This window comes from Conger conger, chromosome 1 (genome assembly GCF_963514075.1).
Source record: "Conger conger chromosome 1, fConCon1.1, whole genome shotgun sequence".
In the NCBI taxonomy this organism is placed as follows: Eukaryota; Metazoa; Chordata; class Actinopteri; order Anguilliformes; family Congridae; genus Conger; species Conger conger.
This window is the reverse complement of record NC_083760.1, coordinates 32,073,096-32,089,626: the sequence shown is the minus strand read 5'-3', so window position 1 is coordinate 32,089,626 and position 16,531 is coordinate 32,073,096. Positions and strand designations below refer to the sequence as shown.

The window sequence follows — 16,531 nt, the reverse complement described above, 5'->3', positions numbered from 1 at the left end:
ACATGTCCTATATTGAAACCATTTGCATAAAAACCGTGTTATTTTTGGCACTGACTGCACATGACCTAGACAGCGTATCATGTTTCCCTGGTAGTACAATGCAGTTGTGTCTGCTTGTAAATTGCATGGATTTTTTCTGATACTTGTGAAGGCTAACACAAGCATTGCAGTAATTTTGCGGACTCCCCCCTCAGTCTTTTAATCAAGCCTGGACACGGCTAACAGTAGCTATCTCGCACTGACTCACTGAAGCATGCTAATTTGAGCCGCAATTGAGACGCCCGGGGGAATTGTGATGCGGTTTGTGGAGTTGCGCGCGGAGAGGTTGCATTGTCTTATTGTTTACGCTCAGTGTTTGTTGTCTGAGAGTTCTTTTTAAGTGGCCTTTCAGAAACGCTTCCGCCCAAATAATTTATGTAAATGTAAAAACGGGGGGGGGGGGGCTGGAGAGGATGCGGCAATGGCCGTGTCAGGTCGACGACATCAATCATGTCCACTCACTTTGCGCCGGCCTCGTAAGCCCGCATCGAGTGGTGAGTGCCGGCCTGTTTGCCAGGTGAAAATTAGAGGGGGGACACTGCTGATCTCACAGGGGTGGGCAAATTGCTCCTTTTTCGCCTGTGCAGCAGATACTGTGGCAAAGATCCAGAGCCCTAATGCTGCTAATTGTCCCAGTTGAATAAGCAAAATTAGGCAGGGAACGGTGCCACGCCTATAAAATGTAAAGGGAAAATGGTGGGAATGCAGAAAGCGCTTCTTCCTTCTTTGCATGCTGGACAACCGGTGGCCTGAATTCAATGAACTTTTGTCCTTAATTTCTATGCACAGTTAAATGCAAATGTTTAGTGTATTCAAGCCCGGACAGTGTATGCTGGCGCACAGCTCTGTGGCTGAGTGCATGACCTGTAATTTCTAATAATCATATTTCCCTTTATGTGTTTGTATGCAGGCATTTTTATGTTTGAAAATATTGGGTTTACACTTTATTTGATAGACTGATTTGATTACTATCTCTGTTTTTTAAACCCAATACCGGACTCATAATATGCAGCCATTGTCTGGGAGGCCATTAAGGTTAAATGGTGTGCTGTATAAAATGGTCTGTGGAACAGGCTCTGTGTAGTCCATAGCCATAAAGTGGATTATGTTTTGCATCCACTGCCTCTTAATTCATATATATGGGCAGTTAGTTCCGGCGGCTTGAAGACTACATGGATGAAAGAGCCAATTATTGCAGCTCTTTGTCAGGGGAAGAGGCCAAGTTTGGTGTGTGCTCTTGGTTGTCTTTTCCCATGTGGGGCAATTCACTTATATTGTGTAGGGGTCAGTTTCTTCACTTCACTTTTCTTGAAATTCACTTTAAAACTGAAAACACAGTGATCACATGCAACTCCCTTCATTCAATTGTGCGCATGCACACTCAAATACATTAACCCTTGCTCATGGACAATTATTGTATGTTAAAATGGAAGCTCACACACAGTTGAAAGCAAACAGTGCACCAGCTTTGAACCCCTACTGTATGCAAGCCCAGAGGCATGTTGAGGTAGGATATAGGTTGAAGGAAAAATAGCTAATACAATGATGAAATATTCAGGCCGACCGAAACCAAAATAATATACCAGACATTTGATTCATTTCCACTGCTTGGCGAAAGTTTTATCTTCACAACTACTTTGCCTCAGTTGGCACAGCTTCTTGGAAGACCCTTCCACCCTTTAATTTTGATGTCAGACTAACTATTGTTTTCCCCACTATCCTCTGCGAACTGACTACCTTTTTTAGAGGTGGCTTCTTCATTCCCCCTGTTTCTAACGTGATTAGGCAGACATTTTACATGTTTGACATTCATTTGTTTTCGAGAGCTGGCAGTAACACGATGCTGACAGGTGGCAGGCAATTTGAAGTGGATGTGCGTTTTTTCTAGAGCATGGAATGGCCCATAGGGGCTTGGACCAACCATGCAGATGAGATAAAGTTGAGCAATTGATTTTGTGTACGCTTGCCCTTTAATTTCAGTTGACAGCTCTTTGCTGTACAGAGCTTAATGCATTAAGAGAGACAGGGCTTTGTGTCTGCCAACAGTATGCTGATAGCATGCTTGTATGACTGAAAAAGGTATGTATGTATGGAGCTGAAAAAAATTTATTTATTTAAATTGATCCAGTCTTTGTTGTGGACTTTGTTGTGGAGCTCCACGGATTGTGTTTTCCTTTTTTCTTAAAAAATATTTTTAAAAATAAATAATTCTTCAAGCTTTATTATTGAGCAATCATCAAATAACTTCAGCCAAAATAGTATATCACACCATACACAGCATTTGTAGAAGAATTTATAAATAACTGTTGTCTTGACATCAGTTTCTCACTTCAAGGGAGTTTAAATTTAGTGAAGTGAATATCTACCTCTACATATTTTAATATTGGCAGAATGTGCTATACATTCTTAAAATCTTTGCCCAGGAGCTGCTGAGTGTTTCATTTAAGAACAATTCCAGTGTGTGGATGGTCTCCATGGTCTGGTTTTGGATTTTAATGATGACATTTACAACTGTGGCTAATTGTTTGTGGCATTGCCCTAATGTTTGTGCATTCACTTTCAACAATTTAAGCAATTTGACTTGATTTGAATTGTTACTTTCATTAACTGTTACCGTATTTTTAAATTGACTACTCTCAGTTTGTAGTCAATGGCCTTAGTTTAAATTAACACATAATCAAACCAGCTGTAGTTGGAAATGTGTTGCTTTCCTTAACTTACTCTTCGAAGTTCCTGGTACTCATTGGTTTCCATTGCTAACTATTTGTTTTTCCCCCAGTTAAAGGTGCACTAAGAGTGACTTGCTCTAATGTATGTAACTGATAAAGAATACCCAGATAATACTTAAAACAGAGTACAGGCATCATTTTTTTCTTAGACCAGTGGTCACCAACCCTGTTCCTGGAAATCTACCTTCCTGTAAGTTTTCACAGAAGCCCTAAAAAAGCGCACCTCATTCAACAGCTTCAGATCTCATTGAGCTGCTAATTAGTAGAATCAGGTGTGCCAAATTAGGCTTGAAGTGAAAACCTTCAGGACGGTAGAACTCCAGGAACAGGGTTGGTGACCCCTGTCCTAGACTCAAATCCCAAGTTGCGGACAAAAAATGGTCAAAAATGTTTCCTCAACTGTTTTATCTCTTGATAAGCATCTGAGTTACTATTCAATTCTGTGTTTTTTTTCATCTGTTGCATATATTTGAGTGCATCTACAGTGCAACTATGCTAAGTGGGTACTGCTAAAAAAAAATCCCAATGATAACGGTAACATATTTTTCATTCATAAATATAACTATGTATTCCATGACAATTCTCTTTTTTGTATCAAGCACTTCTCACTTCTTTTTCCCAATTGTATCATTTAGAAAATAGTGGTGACGCATTGTCCTTTGACTAATTTTGATAGTACTTCCAATTCATACAAATGCTGTTCTCAACTTTTTGCATGAGCTTGATTGATATGGCATAATTGTCTAAGCTACACTGGGTTTCTTACAGGTTCAGTTCACTGCGATGGAAAAATGACAAATAAAAATCAATAGCCTACTTCAGGTTTATGTACAACTAAGATGAAAATGCCTCCCAATTCACAGTCTTGACAGCATAATTTGCCTGAGGTATTTTTGAGGTACAATATGCATGTGACTTCTCTGCATCTTCTACTACAGTGCATACTGTATGTATTTTGAGACAGTGACACAGTTTGTGTTGTTTTGTCTCTGCACTCCAGCACATTAGATTTGAAATGATGTAATTAAATGATGTCAAACAGTGTGAACTGTCAGCTTTAATGTGAGAGTATTTACATCCATTTCGGCTGATATGTGTAGGAATTACAGCCCTTTATATACATTGTCCCCCATTTCAGGGCACCATAATATTTGGGACAAGTGCTGGTGTGTTGGTTGGTTTGGGAATAGTCAGGTGTGTTCAGTTGATTCCTTAGTGCAGCTATGAGCTTTCAGTAGGTAGTCTTGATTCTAGGCGTTTGATTGCCGTGGAGTCACAGAGACATAGGACAAACAATAGGCTTACTACAATAAACAGATTGGAACATAAAATTGCAGAGATTGGTTGTGTCTTGGGGTACCAAAATAAATGTTGGTGTCATACAGGTCATCAACATGTTAGGCGTCAAAATGGAATGCATACAAGGAGAAGCACCTAATACGTACTGTCAAATATGGCGGTGGGTCATTGATGTTTTGCTGCCAGTGGTCCAGGGACACTATTTCAATGGCACAATGAATTCAGCAAAGTACCAGGAAATCTTGGCTCCCTCTGGCTTCCTCTGCTAGGAAGCTGAGACTTGGTCATAGGTAGATTGTCCAACAGGACAATAACTCCATACATCAAAATCCAAACAGAAATAGTTAGGTGAAAACAACAATCATGTTCTGCAATGGCTATCTCAGTCTACAAATTGAATCCCATAGGAAAACCTGTGGTCTGAACTGAAGCAGGGGTGTCCCAGTGATATCAATGAATCTGAAAACTTCTGCATGGAGGAATGGTCAAATCCCTACAAATGTGTTCTCTAACTTTATCAGAAAATTTAGGAAAAGGCTCATGGCTGTCATCTTTGTTAAACCAGGGGTGCCAATATTTATTTTATTTATTTTTTACAATTGTTTTTTTTTTTTTTTTTTTTTTTTTTGGGGGGGGGGGTATTTTTTTATTTGAAAAATAAAAGACTCCATTGAGGCGGCACGGATGGTGCAGTGGGTAACACTGCCGCCTCACAGCAAGGAGGTCCTGGGTTCAAATCCCCGTCGGCCGGGGCCTCTCTGTGCGGGTTTGCATGTTCTCCCTGTGTTTGCGTGGGTTTCCTCCCACAGTCCAAAGACATGCAGGTTAGGCTAATTGGAGAGTCTAAATTGCCCATAGGTATGAGTGTGTGAGTGCCCTGCGATGGACTGCGGACTTGTACAGGGTGTATTCTTGCCTTTCGCCCAATGTATGCTGGGATAGGCTCCAGCCCCCCTGCGACCCTGTTCAGGATAAGTGGGTTAGGATAATGAATGAATGAATGAATGAAGAGTCCATTGACACTCTGCTTTCCACATGTTGAAAATAAAGGTCATGTCAATAACTGTATTATTTATTTTCTGTGCATATTTATCAAGGGTGCCAATAATTCTGGAGCCCACTGTACATCAGACATGGGGAACTGCAGTTAAATTGCAGCCTTAAAGGGGCAGTTCACACAAAAAAAACTTAATTCAGCTTGACGAGCTTGAAAACATACCCAGCTAGCTGGTCTAGCTAGGTATGAGCTGATCAACCAGCATGGCCAAGCTGGTCATAAAGCTGGTCAATCAGCTAGTGCTGGTAGCTATTCTGTTTCAAACCATTGCTTGAGCTGGTCGCTGGGAGCTGGTCTAAACTCGCCGACCAGCTGTTTCAAAACCGAGCTTGAAATGTTTTTTTTGATGCAGTAGGACCTCTAAGGACCTCTTTTTTTCTGGTAAAAAATCTACTGAAAATGTACATTCGAAAACCTGAACAGGAATGTCTCTTTCCAAATATAATGTCACAATTACTTGCGAACATTAACAGGTCTCTGAAAAGCACATTTTAGTCCAGAACATTTTAATCTCTTATATTGATTTATTGTCCTCCCTAGTTAGTGTGCGCTTTGAAAGTATTAATTTCTGTAAGGTCTCGAAAATGAATGGTGGCAGACAAATGGGAAATACAGAGACACTGATAACCGGTCAGCAGGGACAGCTGATGTATAGTATTCACTCTATGCCTATGAAATGGGTTAAGCTCCACAAAATTACTTGTGTTGTACCAAAATTAAATATATCTTCAAATAGATAGAAAGCAGCAAATCTGATTAGCATTAATTTGGCTCTTTTACAACTACCCTGCAGCTGCCCTACAGTCACAAAATTATCAAAATTGGATTGGACACACCTTAATTCTCCAGGGCCTTGTGCTACCGCTAGATCTTGCCACTTGCATGTTGATTGCACAAACAGAGCCCAGAGTCCACTGGCTTATGTCTGACTTCTGAACTGCAGTGTGAAAAGAAGCAGCTGCTTGATATCACATGCGTGTATACCTTGCCTTCTCCTGAATTCATAGTGGGAGTGAAACCTGTGCTCATCATCGGTGAATACAACAGGGCATTTCAGTTTGGGAGGGAAAAGACAGAAAGTGTAAAAAAACAATACTAATTGCTGCTTAATGAGTTTCCATTTGCCATAGCATGTTTGATTTTTCTCCATCTTTTGAGAGTCTCTTGGGCTGACATTTTGCGTCCTATTCCAGATGGTGTTCCACCCACGTGCAAGTGTGGGTGTTTTTAAATAAGATGGTTTGGAGAAACCAGACACGTGAAACAATGTCACATGTTACACTGTGCATTCCAGTTGATTTCACTGTCAGCAGTGTTTTTGGGATGGTCACTGTTCCCTTTTGAAGGCAACAGATTCAATTGCCTCTGGGTCACGTTAAGATTTTCACCCTAATGCCTTTAATTTCCCAATTCATGCAGATCTAAGATCTAAGCATAGTATTAATATCGTGTGAAATTATTAAAACCTGCAAAATTATTAATACATTTAAATAATGTAGCACATGTACTCATTCTGTACTTGTCAATGTGTCAGACTATTTTCCATAATACACCCCCTGCCCACGTACAAGAGGAAAGCTGGTACTGTCCAGATGAGAGGGGGAGCTTGTATTGAGGAAAACTATTTTTTGCATGGCTGGTAGCAGGGGTCCCTGATGCAGCGGAAAGCCATCTGTTAACTTAAGCTACGACTCCAACCTAGGAAGTACAGTCTGTTCATCGATTTCCATGTCACTCCTTTCATGTGGCATCATAATGAGGTCTTAAACTATTGTTTACAATTAATGATTAATCTCATTATTATTCATCTTCCCATTCTGCTCTTATGAATTTGTTCTTGATGTGGTTTGAAAGCTCAATGTAAACAATGTTTATTATTATTATTATTATTATTATTATTATTATTATAGTAACAGATGCATTCAAACACATTGAAATGTACTTATTTTGAGTCTGGTCTAAGGGAAAGTCCAGCCTCCACTCATGGTGAGTGACTGAGCCACTTGAGATCCCCTGAAAGGCTATTATTGCCTGGGCAGCAAATGGGTGCGGTGTTAGATATACTGCAAGATACAATAAATGGCTTCCTTCAGGCTGTTTGACCAGGGTTGCTATCGTTCACCAGAGGTATGGGAGGCCCTGACAGCTGCCTGTCTGTAAGACCAGCCTCATCACTCTTAAGAAGCCTCAGTACTTTCATCCATATGTTGTATGTGACAGGCAATAGAATATGTAATAATTAATTAATGAATAACTGAGATACAACTAAAAACATTCCTATATACCAATATTTTGGAAAATTGTAGCAATATATCAAACTGGTATTTCTGCAGTTAATTAGTATGCTATAATTATGAATCATGCAGAAGCATGAATCATCGCCCAATGTTTCATGTATGTGTTTTTAAGAGGCATAGTCCATAATGCCATAGAAAGTATGTTTTTTAAGAGCCATTGCATGACAAGCCATAGAACATATGAAATATTATATCTGTCAAGAAAGGTACATGATATGATTTTAATCCTGGCTGATCTTTGCACTTGGTGAAAAACAGTGACTTCCTTTATCTAATCTGAGAATTAATGGGGAGTGCTGGACGTCTCATTAAACTGACTCAGAGGAAACAAGTAGTAATATCTTATGACTGGTAAATCTGTGGCTTCAGACCCATGGTGAAACAGTCTGGCTGTAATAGAATCCTGCATTGACCAAGCAAAATTATTTCCCTGTGGTGTTAGAGAACGACATTAATAATCTTTATCAGGAAGAGTAACCTTTAGAAAATCATATGTTATAATGTCAGCTGAGATTTTGAATCTCACTCTTTTTTTGCAAAGTTTAGCATTTCTCAACAAACCATTTCACATACTTGGACACCAATCAGGAATGCTAAGATTCTGAGAAGGAGAACAAAAACAAACAGCCTTTTGTGTGTGTCTGTGTCTGCAAGATAATACTTTTTTGTTTTGCGAACAGGCTCACATAGTTCATAATGAGACCTTTTCAGGAGTATGAGTTAAAAGGTTCAGCCTCTGGTCATGGTCATAAAGACAATAATACGGCATAGTTGCAATTGGCAGTTATTAGGGACGAGGCACAACATGACCACTGACAGACACATTTGGAATGCTATTCCATTATACTGTAGCCACAAGGTGCACACCAATTTTAACAATGTTTGATCCATTAGCTAATGCTACAGACAGCATCTGTAAGTAAGTCCCACAGTTTTTTTCTTAGTTTTCGTATTTATTGATGTTGGATTTATTCTTTTCAGCATAAGTATGTGGTACTTCATACAAGGATCACAACATTAAATGACATGCCATTTCTACAGTGTTTGACATCTTTCAAGATGGCTGCGAGATTAAGCGACCTATTACCACCCCCACCCCCCCACCCCCCAAGCAGCACTGCACAAGGCCAGGTTTGATTTTGGAAATTAGGATACTTTAGCTGGATGTGTCTCCTACGCGGTCCAGTACCAACAGTTGAAAGTATGACCATGCTTATCTTTTTCAAATATTGAGGTCATGTGAAATGAAAAACAAAAGTCACACACATGTACCAAAGTTATGGAATGGTAATGAAGGATAATGACTATTTACTATTTAATGTCGATTCGACATTCAACACAAATTTCACAAGGTGCTTCTGAATTTGTTACGAAAGTGTGGGCTTCATGCGATTTGTAGCAGTACTTGCAGTCACATATTACCACCACAGATATGGAACGAACTGGATAATTACTTGATTCAAACATGAAATATATGGAACAAACTGAAAATGAAAATAAAGCAAGGCCTAGGTGCTGAGATGGGAATGTGTGTGCCAGTCGAAAGTGTTTACACTCAAAGCTGAGCATTTAGGGGGGAGGAAAGCAGCTTGGCTTTGAGGTGTTTACCATCCCCACAACCTTGTGCCCCAGGCTCAGAAACAGTTTGATTAGAGGACCTGCGTGTTCTTGTTTAACCTCGGGGGGTTAGATGAACACTCGGGGAGCTCCCAAGGCTGCAGAGACACATCAATAGACAAGGTTGGTCGCTGAGGCATGGGATAAACTGTGTCTGTGTGTGAGCTGTCTGAGGCTGTTTTCTTTTGGATGCTTTTGTTTTCACTGTCTCAGCTATTACTGCTAGTGGAGGGCTCCTAACCAGAAGGTTACTGGTTTAGTTCCCAGACAGGCAGCTGTGTTGTAAGCTGCTTTGAGAAAACCTGTGTTGATGCAAGATAATCTGAAATGTAATCTTTCTGGCTATTATGGTGTGCACAAATAAGCTGATTCGGGCAAAAATGGACAAGAGTACAATCTGTCATTTTGAGCACCAATTTTTATGAAATGATAATAAGCCCAGGGTAAATGTTTATTAGATGTACATATTTTTTATTAAAAAATATGTGTTATAAGCTTTGCTTGTCTTGGGTTGCAAGTACCTTTTTATGGAAAATTATAATTGCAAGTTCTTATTCAGTGTGAAATAACTGGTTATTCTAAAGTATAGGTTATATTGTGTGTGTGTGCATGTGTGCTTGTGTGCGTGTGTGTGTATGTATACGTGCACATGTGCACTTGTCTACCTATCTAACAGGGTACCATGGTGTCATTACACATTCACCAAGAGGGTGTGTGTGTGTGTGCGTGTTTGGAATTTTATGTGTAGAGTCATTAGATGGGTCATTAATGGATGGTTTTTATTCTTTGATCTTCAGCTGGTGAGTAAATCCGTGCTTTTCCCTTGAAGGTGGACAGCAAAATAATCTGTTTAGATTTCAGTAACCCTATTTAGCCTCAGCATTGCCTCTTAACCTGCGGCCACCTCTCCGAAGATCTCTGCTTCTGTCCTGTTTTTGAAACATTTTACTTTCAAATGTGTAAATGACCAAAGTGAACAGCTGCCACAGTGTTAGGCTTGAAACAAACATAAAATGATTTAAAATGGCATTGGCATTGACAAAGTCATTGATGAAGCTAGATTTTATTTTATTAGAGGTGCACTGCATGAATGACTCATTCTCTCACTCACCAGTGCTCAACCAATAGACTCACCTACAGTAGTTACTGACTAACTCTTACTCATTCGCTCACTTTTTCAATAACTGACCAATTGATTTGTGACTCGATCACTGATGGACTTCATCATTTCCTGAATAATTTATTGATTCACTCTCGCTAATGCTTTCTCACTCACTCACTCACTCACAAATTGCAGTATAATTCTTGTTTTCTTGTTTTTTATTTCCTGTTACGAAATGAAGGCTGTGAGGAGGTATATCAGTGCAGTTTTCCCTGAGTGGGGGCAGTGCGTGATCCTGTCTCCTTCATCTCAACAGCCTGTGCCAGGGGGTTCTACAAGTCATCTTCCCAGGACCTGCAGTGCTCCCGCTGCCCTGCCCATAGCTCCAATGACAGGGAAGGCTCCTGGACCTGTGCCTGTGAGGATGGCTACCACCGGGCCTCCTCTGACCCCCCGTCCATGGCCTGCACGAGTAAGTACGGCTGACCAACCCAAAACCAGGAAGGTTTATGGACTAGAAATTGTGGACTATTCCAGGGGTTTCAAAGCCAGGGTCAAAAGTCAAAGTCTCAGAGCAGATCTTGGGGAAATGAAAAACATTATTTCCCCTTTTAATTAATAGTTTGCTTACTTTTTCAAATGTCAAAAATTACATACATTTTAAAAGCCAACAACATATATGATACTGTTACATACACATTACCAGGAATGTATGTATTTATATTGCATTTAAAACATGTATGGTGTAGTTCCACAATATATGACGTATTGTCATAGACAGTGCTTCCATGTATTGATGTATTAAATGAAGTAAGTACACCGTTTAATTGGGGTTCACTTCATAGTGGTTTGCATTTTCATAGTTATAGTAAAGCATCCAATTGGATGTTAGTGTAAAAGTGCTAGATATGCAATTGGTCATTATAGGATGCTTGGCTTGCCATATGGTATGAAAATAAAGCACATTCTCTGAGATTTGTTATTTTCACCGGTGACACCCATATAGGTACCAAATACACAATTCACAAATCACCCACATTGGGTGGAAAGCGTACACAACTGCTCTACCAGGGAAATAGCAACACAGTGCACTGTGTGGGTCACATATATTTGAATTATGTTTTCTACATTAATTTTAGGACAAAATTTGGCTCAATACAGGACATTCTGTTTCACAGAAATAATTTGCGATACCACTTGCAATAAGCATTGATTTTTTGAGGCCACCTGAAACCTGGCGGTACATGTCATGCTGCACAGTTTAATTAAAAGTCATGCAATGTCAACTAGTTAATGGTCATGGCAGCTGTCACAGAGCCAAGAGGAAGACGCCATGAACATTGGTTTAGTGCAAGAGAGCGGATCTTCTGCACAAGGGTATCCCTCTTTTGGTTAACACTGGAAACATCACAGTTGTCAATCTGACCTTTCCTGTCCATTTAGGGTAGAATGGAATCTTGTCAAAGATGACAAAGAGGAGGAATTTCTTGTGCTAGGCTCTTTTATTGTACAGAAAAAAACATATGGACAACTCCAATAACCGCAAGTATAGGTATTTTGGATATACTACTCTGATTATTTAATTTATTCAATAATGAAAAGAATTCATTGTGATACCCTCCAGGCCCTGATTTCGACAAATTGTTAGCAATATGAATGATCTTGTCTGGACTTAGTGGGTCCTTTTTAAGACTTTATCATTCCTGCACTATTATTTGTGTGACAAAATAAAACTAATCCAGTATAAACTGACAGGCAAGTTTCCAATCTATGGTTCTGTATCAGAGCTTGCTCAATCTAGACAAAAATTTAGCAAAACAAGCCTTTTACCTTATTTGCACATTCAGAGACAACTTTGAGACCCAATCCTGTTTTTGAATGTTAGAAAGTAATAGGTGTGCTCAGACAACTGAAACTAAAACATCCTCAGCAGAGAAGATGAAACTTATTGCACTATTATTGTACCTGGATAATGATCAATATTTTATGAATAAACATACGGGAAAACTATACACAGAAATTATATACAAAGTGAAATTGGCAATGTGATGGAATGGCAACTGTTCTGTCTCACTCCCTCATTTCCTGTTTCACTAGAGTATAGAAAATGAGGACATTGCATAACAGCATGCAATATCCCTTTGTCAACCATTGGCATGGGAAAAGCAAAATAACTGTCAATTCAGATGGCAATTGACCATCACAAGTTGGGTAATGGGTACAAAAAATGGTTAAACCTACCACTGACCAAGGGCAATGATAAAAATTTGTAAAACATATAGAATGGTTGCAGACTTGCCAGGAAGAGGATGCACGCAAATATTATCCCCATGGACAGTAAGGAAGATGGGGAGGGAGGCCATAAGTAACCCAAGGATTGCAGTTTAAGTATGGAGATTAAGTATTTAAGTATATAGAGTTGTTTACTTGGAATATCTCTGGAGGAATTATCATTGTTGTCCGTATCGCAGTTGCATACTTCTACAAAAGTGCTTGTAGGTAGGAATGCGATTATTTACATTTTATTTAGGCTCTCTTGAACAGGATGAGCCTACATATAAGCTTAATTGACCAGTATGGATAATCCAGTTGCCCAGTAAAGGCATGATCCCGATCCGTGAGCAAGAAATACAGTGGTATCGTATTGAAATAATGATTGAGAAGCATTTTAGCTAATGACATTACATTTCCAAGGATGTATAGTTTGTTAGGCTTGCATACAACACAGCATTTTTTTTGCCTGCGTAACGAAACTGTTGCCTTCTCAATACACTTGCTGAGACTTCCTTTGAGGACTTCCTCATCTCTCTTGCCTCTCGAGTTCTCGAGTGAATATTTCTGAGGAAGCCTGTGAAAACACTTTTGGCATTTTCATTGACTTGACCCCATTTTATATCAGTGAGCATCTAAAATATATTTCAAAATATTTTATTATTCTTCACTATGATTATAAATAAGGAACAAGCCTGCTTTCGAATAATGAATAGCATGTGAAATTGTGGAATGTGTTTGACTTGTTGATAGAATCAATATATTACTATACAATATGTTATTATTGTGATTATTTATTTATTATACTTTTTTTATCATATTCTCAAACTGTTGCTGTCTGAGGAAGGAGAGGGAGAGATGGGGGAGGGTGACAGGTTGGGCGAAATGCCCAAACACTTTTTTCCAGGATAAAAATGGTTGCAAGCAAAATACAGTATTTTATACATCATCATCATCATTATACTCATAATATAATTTTGTTTCCATGTGTCCTTTTGGAATCTCCAAATGTCCTTTTGCCTAGACATTGATTGGAAAAAACTATGCAGAATTCTCATTACAGGAGATCTTCAAAATTTGAAAGGTGATTTGTCTAGCGGCGGCACGGATGGTGCAGTGGGTAGCACTGCCGCCTCACAGCAAGGAGGTCCTGGGTTCGAATCCCCGTCGGCTGGGGCCTCTCTGTGCGGAGTTTGCATGTTCTCCCCGTGTCTGCGTGCACTAGTTGACAGCACTTTTGTCCATTTTGTCAATAATTCTGGAGCCCACTGTAAGTAGAATGAACCATGCTCAGTATGTTTTTTTCGTGGAACTAACCCTAGTCATTCAATTTCTTTTGCTTTCAGTTGCTGGCCTGTAAATAATATGCTTCTTTTTAAACCGGATTTTTGATCTGTGATTTCCCAGAAAGCAGTTTAAAAACCTTGATTCTTCCTGTTACTGTTTCTTCACTTTTACTGATTATGGTTTCCAGTCCCCATCGATAGTAACTCATGATCACTCGAGCCGATAAATTTGCTGTTTTCTGCCTGAGAGATCACAATTACAGTGCCGTGGGAGCTTTCTGTGTCTTCGGTTTTCCTGGGCAGTGTTGCTATTGTGTGTTGTGTGACAGGCGGAGGTGGTGAAGGGATTAAGAGGACTGCAGAGGATTTTGGGGGTGGTGGGTGGGATGGTTTAGAGATTGTATCACTGACTGCAAGTTCACCCTTGTGTAAAACATTTGCGAGTCTACTTTTCTGGGCTACAAATATGCTTAAAGTCCACGTACACACAAGATCTCTTCATGAACTTCATAACTGAAGTTCACCTGCACCAAACAGAATATAGTTTGCTTTGTTTCCAGATGTGTATTAGATCTATGAGCAATGGATTGGATATTTTACAAGCAGAACAAGCATAGAGAGAATATATTTAAAAAAACTTTTTCCCAAATCTTTAATCCAAGTTCTCGTTGGATGAAATAATCTTCTTCAATGTGAAGTCATGATACTATATTGAAGGACCACCACCCCTCAATACTCCAAAATCTATTCTCACTGACAAAATGTTCAGATAATTGTAAGAATTACAGTACATATCCATATATTCCTTTTCTGTACCATAGTTAAGGGAGGTGTTGCCTTTCTATTATGTTTCCTTTTGTACACGCACATAATTTGTACAGAAAGTGAAGTGGATTAAACTGAACCTGGCAGTTTTTTTTTTAATCAGCATACTAAATTGAGGGCTGCATTCTATGGACACACAAACCCTATATTAAGGTTAATGTTAATTGGCTAGTGTAATTGTAATGACATACTTACTTGCCATGTGCACAAATATGTATTGTGCCAAAATGTGATCAAAAATACATAATTTCAGAATGCATTAGCAATTGCTTAAGTGCACCTCACATATGCCAAAATTTAAATGCAAATGCAATAATTCATTTAATGTTTATTTTCCTTTGATGTCTTTGAAGTACAACCCATTCATAATGCAAATTAAAATGTTAATTTGATATGTTGGAAATTGCATTTCCTTCCTGTGACTACAAATGTTATGCCAATAATAAAATTGAAAAGCATTATTTAGTTTGACAGTGGTTTCTTTACCTTTGTAGTACTGTGCTTCCAAAAGTGGAAAAGCTGTTTGGATTAGTGATTTAATTTCCCTGTGGGTGTCCCTCCAGCCCTGCCAAAATGCTATTCCAAGGTTAATGCAAATTTGTGCTGGTTGGTTCTGGATTTTTCAGATGTATTCAGTCTAAATGTTTCTAAATGAGTGAATGGTAGATGGAGATTTTAGCACTGTGATCAAGGGCTGAACCATTTAGCTAATACTCCTTAATCCTGTAGGTCCTAGACACAATGCACTTTGCATTACATTTACATGACTAAATTAATACTTATATTTTGGAAGATGTATGCTTCTATAGAATCCAATCAGCATTTTTTCTTCTACATGACCGGGAGTTTATTAAAAGTGACGGCAATATGTGAAAAATATAGACAAAATTCCAACAAGAAAGCCTACATGCGCTTAGTGTCGTTTGTATTACTTGTATTATTATAATTAAAAGGAAGCTCCTGAGACAAAGGCATTCACTGAGCTGAGACATTAAAATATGTTAAAGCAACAGACAAAAAAGCTAAGTGTGAATCGCTGCACTGTTCGACAAAATCTGAAACAGTGGTGAGGCAGAAATCTCAAAGTGAGGGGACTGATTAAATAGGGTGGACCACTATCATGTGTACGCATTATTTAGTAACTGGTTGTACGATAAAAAATAGGATGAAATCCACACCAATTCCATGCATGAGGTCTCAGAAATCTATGGTCCTCACCAATGATCCCTGCCAATGCAACACAACTTTTGAAACACAAGATCATCGGCAGGTTTCTGGTAAATTGATTGAAGTGGTGAAGAAAGCTGTTTTCGGCTGGCTTTCTGCTATTATTCTACAATGTGAAACTCAAGCAAGGTGAAGAAAAAGACACAGAAAAGCCAGAGTGCACTGGGTGGATGCGTGGGGGGGGGGGGCAAGGTTTGGAGGCCACCGCCACAATCTCTCGTGTACACAGAGATTGTGAAAAACGCACCCTGTTTCATAACTGCCAAAGCCTTTTGGCTACAAGTGCCATTACTGTACATTAACTAGGTGTAATAGCGCTTAATTATTAAACATGTAAAAATCCCACATGTAAATAAGATGGCAGGGCGGCCTATAGCGTAGTGGTTAAGGTAAATGACTGGGATACCCAAGGTCGGTGGTTCTAATCCCAGTCTAGCCACAATAAGATCCGCACAGCCGTTGGGCCCTTGAGCAAGGCCCTTAACCCTGCATTGCTCCAGGGGAGGATTGTCTCCTGCTTAGTCTAATCAACTGTACGTCGCTCTGGATAAGAGCGTCTGCCAAATGCCAATAATGTAATGCAGTAATGTAATGGATTCCCTGAAGTATGCATTACAAAGCCTCTTCAGCCCCATAATATCTAATGGATTTGTATAAACTATTTATTTTAACACAATCCCCCAATCTGGCCTGCTAGACTTGCTAATGTATGTGTTGGACCAGTTCATGGGCTGAAATGTGCTGCCTAATACAGAGCTGAAATGATGTGATATTAGCATTTA

At 39.3% G+C, this 16,531-nt stretch overlaps 1 protein-coding gene across 3 annotated transcripts in view; it reads left to right on the top strand.

Annotated features, from left to right (window-relative positions):
* The window catches only part of LOC133107594 (ephrin type-A receptor 7-like), a 93,184-nt gene that overhangs the window by 20,993 nt on the left and 55,660 nt on the right, over window positions 1-16,531 (top strand). For all 3 annotated transcript variants that reach the window (XM_061216597.1, XM_061216590.1, XM_061216583.1), the window contains exon 4: window positions 10,457-10,612. In XM_061216597.1, the coding sequence (XP_061072581.1) occupies window positions 10,457-10,612 (156 nt within the window). The remainder of the gene's footprint in view (window positions 1-10,456; window positions 10,613-16,531) is intronic.